The sequence below is a fragment of the Equus asinus genome, chromosome 17, assembly GCF_041296235.1.
Source record: "Equus asinus isolate D_3611 breed Donkey chromosome 17, EquAss-T2T_v2, whole genome shotgun sequence".
In the NCBI taxonomy this organism is placed as follows: domain Eukaryota; kingdom Metazoa; phylum Chordata; class Mammalia; order Perissodactyla; family Equidae; genus Equus; species Equus asinus.
In genome coordinates, this window is record NC_091806.1 from 21,644,864 (window position 1) to 21,653,147 (window position 8,284).

Here is an 8,284-nt window from a genome sequence, read left to right on the forward strand (position 1 = left end):
GAGATTAACAAATTTTAAAATTTGACTAATAAGGTGGGCTTGCCTTGTGGCACAGCTGTTAAGTTTGCACATTCGGCTTCTCGGTGGCCTGGGGCTGGCCATTTCAGAGCCCAGGTGCGAACATGGCACCACTTGGCAAAAGCCATGCTGTGGTAGGCATCCCACATATAAAGTAGATGAAGATGGGCATGGATGTTAGCTCGGGGCCAGTCTTCCTCAGCAAAAAATCCGGATGATTGGCAGTAGTTAGCTCAGGCCTAATCTTCCTCAAAAAAAAAAATTCGACTAAAAATATATGGCTTAAAAATCTAGTAGAGAATGTTGAATAAACATTTCAAAAGACTTTAAAATAGATATTTAAAGTCTGTTTAAATTTGATTTCATCAATATAGGGTTTATATGTGAATTGTGGCTTCTTTCTATTTTTCTTCTCACCCTCCAGGAGTCTAATCTGATTTTCTTGACATAGTATTGAAAAGATTTCTGTTGCTAGAGAAGCCAAGTCCTAATGCCCAAGTGATATTCCTTTTTGTCTAATACCCTAATCACCAAAGACAATCAGATGGCTAAATCAAGAGTCAAGGTGCAAGGGGTGACAAAAAGGCATGGACACAAGAGAGGAGTGACTGACTGGGGGCCATTAACACATAACTGTAAGATGGTCTTTTTAATGACTCCATAATTGTCTATTATATTTATGCACCATATTTATTATAATATTTCTCAATATAAGCACACATTTGTCCAGTTTTTATTGCTTAGAAAAATAGTGCTTCAGTAAACGTTATATTACTCATTTATTATTTACATTAGTCCTTCTTATAATATATCCTTACACATTTAGCTTTTATTTCTATGAGGAAATCATTTAGTAATGACTGTATCACCTAAGGATGTTTTGTTTCTTTAATGGAGAATGTTAAGATAGTGTCTAGAAAGGCATTGGTGAAAGAATGGAAAAATGGCATGATTTCAATTATAGAACATACTATATATCATATCATCTTGTTTAGAGACATCTCTATTTTTTAGTTACAGTGAAGAAGAAACTGATCTTTCAACATAAAACTGATAAATAAATGAACACAATTGGCAAAACTCTGACAACATACGGGTCTACTAAAAGAAATTACAGCAATTGTTTATTTAAAAATTTAAGACAATAGTCAAAATTAGATTTCAGTTAAATCTACACACAAATTAAATATATATAACAATAATTTTTGCTAGTTCTAATGTCTCACAAGGCTGATAATTTGCCAAGAAATTTTCTCAGTGCCTTTCTAACATCTTTGTTCCTCAGACTGTATATCAAAGGATTAAACATTGGGGTCAAAATGGTATAGAAAAGAGAGAGCAGTTTGTCCGTTCCTTCATACTGATTAGATTTAGGTTTTAAATAGGTGAGAGTGGCTGATCCATAAAATAAAACTACAACTATGAGATGGGAAGAACAAATTGAAAATGCTTTGGTCTGTCCCGTGCTTGATGGCAATTTCAAGATGGTGGAGATAATTCTGCTATAGGACCTAAGTATCAACATAAAGGGAACAGTGACAAACAATACAGCAAATATGTAGATGAACATCTCATTCACAAAAATGTCTCCACAAGCCAGCTTCAGTAATGGGGGTATGTCACAGAAGAAGTGGTTGATTTGGTTAGAACCACAAAAAGGCAGAGAGAAAATCTGGCATGTGTGCCCTATTCCAACTGGAACTCCATTGATCCAGGAGGCAACCACCAGCTGCACACAGACCTTGTGGTTCATGACAAGAGGGTAGTGCAGAGGGTTACAAATGGCCACATAGCGATCATAGGCCATCAGGGCCAGAAGGAAACACTCAGTGCCTCCTAGTATAAGGAAGAAGCACATTTGTGTAGCACAGGCAAAAAAAGAAATATTTCCTTTCTGTGTCCAAAGGTCCATGAGCATTCTGGGAATTGTGACAGAAACATAACAGATTTCTAGGAAGGAAAAATTGCTGAGGAAAAAATACATGGGGGTCTGAAGAATGGAATCTACTCTTGTTATTAGAATTATGATGCCATTTCCCAACAAGATAATCATGTAGATGACTAAGAATATCCCAAAAAGTAACCAGTGGAATTTGGAAATGTCAGAAAAGCCCAAGAGAACAAATTCCATCATTACAGTGAAATTTGTTTCTGTAATTTTCAAATTATTTTCTCTCTGTGGACTTACATTTTTTGGCTGCATTTTCATCTTTTATAATTGAATTGGAGCATGGACTTTGGTCTTTATAATTTCTCAAATATTTTCTGACACTTGTATTCTGTAGTTCTGGGAGATTTGATGTGAAACCCACAGCTATGAACTCATCTGCAGAAAAAAAAAAAATAAACAAAGTGCTTAAATGATTTATAATCTTAGATTTGCATTCTAATTATACCAATAAGACACATAAAGCTAGATATTTTTACTTAACCTTGCAGTGCAAGAAAAGAGAATGCAGATGACCTACTCTGGTCAAAACCCCAACTCAATTAACTATCAATTGATCAAAATTCCAAGAAATTTTCCCCATAAATCTAGTCCATAATATAATATCTGACCTGTGAGATCTAACACAATGTCCCACTGACTATTTGTATTTATGTCCTTTCTATCCTTGATATTACATCCCATGATTCATTCTATAAAGAATATAGCACAATTCTCTCCCCAATGTATTACTCCATATACGATTCTGAATTAAATTAAAAATAGAAATTATTATTAGAATTGGTTATTTTATATGAATTGAGAGAAGGTAATTAAAAATGCAATGAGAATATAAAAGTCAAATATTTAATTTTCAAAGTCATAAGGTGCCAGTAATTCTCATTCTAATTTGTTGATTTTATTGCTTAAAAAACAACTTTTTGGCATTTAACTATTTTCAAACCTAGTAATATTTGGTCATATTGCTTTATTTTGAGCTGAAATTAAGTTTCCTAGGGAAAAGTAAAATCAGTATATAAAAAGTTCCACAAATGTAGTCAGATATTATGTCCAACTCCTGTCATATTTATGATCTGATTTGACTGGGTAACAAAAATAAGAATAGGATATAGGACAAAAAAGTTGAGCCAAATATTCTTTTCCAGAAAATTATAATTTGGGAAAAATACATGCTTCATGTTTTCCCCAATGGTAGGAGATTCCCTAATAAAAGGAGAGTCTTTCTTATAGACATTCTTTTATTTATAATGGCAACATTTACTTTATTATCAGTATAGCAAACTATGCTTAATTAATTTGAATATAATACATCATTCTTTGATGATAGTTTTCTTAATAGATTATTACTTAAAATGAATAATTAACACTATTGTAATTGTTAATATTAGAAAAAACAGGAATTTATATACTTCAAATGCTTCAAACAAACTATTTAACTTTTTAATTCAGAAAGTCAGACATCTACAGGTACTATCTTAATGAATGCATTTTTTACCAACATGTATCATATCATGATTTTAATTGTTTATTATTTATTGAATCTTGATTCTGAAATTTAAAAATTCTTGAATTGAATTAGAATACCAACATATCAAAAGTTCATATTTACCTTTTACAACTTACATAAAGTTGCTCCTTTCTCATTCACGACTTTTTAAAAAATGCTAAATTGTTTAGGATCTCTACCATTTTTAAACAAAATCTTTCTCATCTTGCTTTTTAAAGAGCAAGTGCTCCTTACAGATGAAATAATCACTTCTTGCCTGTGGGAATACCTCATTTGCCTATTTACATCTAAACTGCTTTTTAAATGTTCTTGTTTGCAGTTAATTTGGTGTGTTTTTTCAAACAATTCTTCCAAAGTAGACCAGACTTTCCTGCAGCCTCTCTATGGAATATAATTTCATGCACTCTTCATTTCCCATGCCAAATAGAAATGGCAAGCAATAGGAAAAATTGGAGTATATGAGGAAGCCATTTGGTGTAAACCTAATTCGGCCTGACTTTGTTTTTTCCAAAAGGGCCTGACTGTGGCCATTGAGCATGCATTGTATATCTGCTTTAAACATTTACTATGGCAAGAACAAATGCCCTTAAGATAAAAGGTGCAACTTCCCCCCACATTGGCATTTCCTTAGGGATAAGCATCTTTCCTTAGGCTAGGAACTGATTGCTGCACTGGACTTTGACCACCCCACTCACAAGTGACCACCGAGTTTGAGTTAGAGACAACAGGCTAGCCACCCTGCTGTGTTCACTGAGACAGCAGACCTACCTGCTGTGTCCATCAATCGCTGTGCTGACAGAGCAGTCTTGCGACTATTGTAAAAGGGACATTTCAATCCTATGTGAAACATCCTGTTTGGGGGTATATAACCACTCTGTTCAGCCCTCTTCTTTGGTGCCCTTTCTTCCTTCTGGAAGAAAGGCCCTATGCCATGGTCCTCACATTTTAGCTCAGAATAAACTCACCTAAATTTTCATTTATAGATTGTATGGATTATTTTCGTTGACACCCAAATACAGTCAGAGTGCACAGATGTCCTAGAAGAAGAAGTATTCTTAATTGTCTGATGCTACCTGCAGGAAACTGTTCAAATTCATTACCTACTGATTTCTTACTTGTCTTATTTTATTTTCTATGGTTCCTCTGAAGAAAACTTTTCAGCAAATCATGCATGGTTAACATCACCTAGACATGTTCTACTTATTTTCTCATCTTTAAGCAGTACTGGTTTGCTTTGTAGAAGAAGTAGACATTTGTGGGCGTGGGGTAAATTTTATGAAGACAAAGGCCATTCTGTATTACAAAAACTAAGGTTACTTTTTTCAAATTATGATTTTTCTCTCAGACACTGTGGAAGCCCCTGAACAGACAAACCAGGCTCGTTAATGAATTCTATAAACAAAGATTGAGAATAAATATTATCTGGCCCATCTCAGTGGCACAGCAGTTGAGTTCCTGTGTTCCACGTTGGTGGCCCGGGGTTTACCAGTTCAGATCCCGGGTGTGGACCTATGCACCACTTGTCAGGACATGCTGTGGCAGGCACCCCACATATAAGGTAGAGGAAGATGGGAATGGACGTTAGCTCAAGGCCAGTCTTTTTCAGCAAAATGAGGAGGATTTGCAGCAGATGTTAGATCAGGGCTAATCTTCCTCAAAAAAAAAAGTATTTAAAAAAAGAACAAATATTATCAGTACAAATTTTTTAAAAATTAGAAGTCCCTCTTTCTTATTGTAACATTTAATAATTTAACCTTTCTCAATTTCAAGGCTCCTCTATACACTTCATGGGGAGCACCACTTCAAGCATGAACCTAATGTTTCAAGCCCCAATTTCCTGCTTTACTGTTGACTAAGACTTGTTTCCATATCAATTTGGTATTGTTTCTGCAACAGAGTTGTTAACAGGTGAGAGACTTTGCTCATCACTCTATCAGGAGAATATTTCTTCCAACTTTGGGCCTCAACATTTTTCCTTACTCAGGAAGTTATAGTCGCTCTCTATTCTTTCACTACATGTGTTTTTGGAGAAGATAGACAATTCCAGATCTCTGACCTCTACTGGCTCTGACAAAGCACCCCAAAAACCCACTGCCAGGGAGGCAAAATTAGACACTAATAGGCAGAACAAGATATTTGTGTTTTCTGACTCTAGATAATGTGCTCCTGCCATCCTCACTGGTTTCAGCGCCAGCACTGAACAGATAGCAGGTGACAATGGGAAACTTATGACTGATTGTGTAAAACACTGAGTTTTGGCCAGGAGACTCAAGTCACATGTTTTTCAGAGGAAAAGAATACCTAAAAGCCCACCCTACACATAGTGAGAATTTCTGGACTTGACACAAGCCTCCCATGGCCAGAGAAGAGAAGACACATTTTCTTTTTTTTTTTATTTTCCATGGAAAACACTCCATCAGGGGGAGAAATTCTGACAAAAGTCTCATTGCTGAATTTGAGAAATACTCTTATTACCAACTGAAGCAATGTGTGCATATGAATGAAGTAGTGAAACAAGATACAGTCAGCCCTCTGCATCCTTGTTTCCGAATTCCAGGATTCAACTGCCAATGGAAAGGGTTACCATAGTTGCATCTGCACTCAACAGGTACATACTTTTTTCTTGTCATTATCCCCAACAACACACTATAACAACTATTTACATTGTATTAGGTAGTAGAAGTAATTTACTGATGATTTGAATCACATGGGAAAGTATGCATATATTCTATCCAAATACTACTTTAAATAAGGGCCTTGAGCATCCGCAGATTTTAGTATCCACAGAGGTCCTGGAACCAATTCCCAGTGATACCGATGGGGTTCAGGGCAGGCAACCCCAAGATGCGCCACACTGTTGTGTGTATTATCTCAAGCTGAAGAAAATAAAGGCTCAGAAGACTCAGGAATTTGACCTTTCCCCACTAACTGCCTAAAAGAAATTTAAAATAAAGACCTGTCCCCAGGACAGGCCATCACTATAGATAATTCTGGGTATCCGCTAGACTGGGAGGATCCTCACTAAGCCCACTCTTATCAAAGTTCTATTTACCAAACATTGGCTTTTTCATTTCCATGTGAGTTGCCTTCCTGCCATTTGAAGCCCCAAATCACTACCCGCAAAATCTTCCTTGTCTTTAGCTAAAGATACTTAAACAGGCATCCTCGGCTGGTTGGATGAGCTATTCACTTTCTCCTGAGTTTCTCCTATGAATACATGCTATTAATCTTTGATTTTCTCCAGGTAACCTGACTTTTTAATTGTTTGACCAGCCATAAGAACCTTAAGGAAAAGGTGGGGTGGAATTCTTCCACTTCCCCGATAATACCCAGGACTATATACTATATGTAGTGCATGCAACTGCCTGATGCTTTTTATGCCATCTCGCTGCTATTTATACACCAGTTTCTGCTTTCAACAGTTTCCTGTGACAGTCATCTGTGCTTCTGATTTTATTTTTGATGGATATCTACTTTATGCTCTATACATACACAGCTCCATGATCATTTCCTGATAATCTACTGTATGTTTATTTTTTCTTATTCCTTCTTCTTTCATTTTTTTCTTTTCTTCATCTTTGCACATTCAAAAATATTTAAGGATTTGTTATGTGTAGAATATGTAACTTTTTCATTTCTTTTACTTTCTACCTCATTTATGTCTGTTTATTTAAACTGCAGCTAATTTTGACAGCATATATCTGTGTTCTGCTTTTGTGTTTTAATATCTACCTTTTAATTGGACTACTTAGTCCATAAGTATTTATAATGTCATTATGATGTCCTGTTATTTTCTATTTCTTTCCATTTTTTTCTTTTTTTTTTTTTTGCTGCTGTTTTTTTCTGCCAATTTTGGGCTTAAATTATTTTCTTTTTTTACATTTTATTTCTCCCCCTGCCTTTTTATACGTGCCACTTTTTATCATTTCAGTGATTGTTTCTGGGCTAAGAATTAAAAATATGCACCTTTAACTTGCCAAAGTTGACCTAGGGTGAAAAGTGTCCCATTTTAATCTTTCTCCTTTAGAAATGATTCTTCTGCTTTTCACATTCCACCTCATCCTTCCTATTTCACACTACCCGCTTCACTCCCAACTCAGACTCCACAAATGTGATAATCTTATAACAGTATAATTCCCTTTCATCAATTTTCATTCTTTGTATTCCTGATATGATCTATTTTACTTGTATGTATATGATAAATTGCAACTAACTCTATCATTATTTTAGTTTTAAATAGTTGTGTCAATATGATGTATAAAGATTGATTTTCTTTTGATTCATTCTAATAGAGTTGTCTTGCAGTTATATATATTTTAGACAATCTGATATTATTCCACCTGTCCTTGAGGCTTGACAAATAAAAAGGGCAAGCAATAGGATATATTGGAGTATATAAGGAAGCCATTTGGTATAAACCTAATTTGGCCTTACTTTGTTTTTCCAAAAGGGCCTCACTGTGACCATTGAGTATGCATTGTATATCTGCTTAGACATTTTGAGATAAAGGTGCAACTTCCCTCCCCCTCCCAATGTTGGCATCTCCTTAAAGATTAAGCATCTTTCTTTAGGCTGGGAACTGATTGCAGCGCTCATCTGTGACCACCCAACTCGAGGCAACAGACCTGCCACCCTGTGGGGTTCACTGAGACAGCAGGCCTGTCTGCTGTTTCCATCAATTTCTGTGCTGACAGAGCAGCCTCATGACTATTGTAAAAGGGATATTTCAATCATATGTGAAACATACTCTTTGAGGGTATATAACCACCCTGTATACCCCCACTTCTTTGGAGTACTCTGTTCCTTTGTGG

At 35.6% G+C, this 8,284-nt stretch overlaps 1 protein-coding gene across 1 annotated transcript; it reads right to left on the reverse strand.

Moving 5' to 3' along the window:
* Positions 1–1,240: 1,240 nt before the first annotated feature.
* On the reverse strand, positions 1,241–2,221 carry LOC106835856 (olfactory receptor 10AG1-like). The gene has a single exon (XM_014848457.3). It carries the CDS (start codon positions 2,219–2,221, stop codon positions 1,241–1,243), a length of 981 nt encoding a protein of 326 aa, XP_014703943.3.
* Positions 2,222–8,284: the final 6,063 nt, after the last annotated feature.

Excerpts from the sequence above, each read along its gene's own strand:
- LOC106835856 (XM_014848457.3), bottom strand. The coding sequence starts at position 2,221 with ATGCAGCCAAAAAATGTAAGTCCACAGAGAGAAAATAATTTGAAAATT.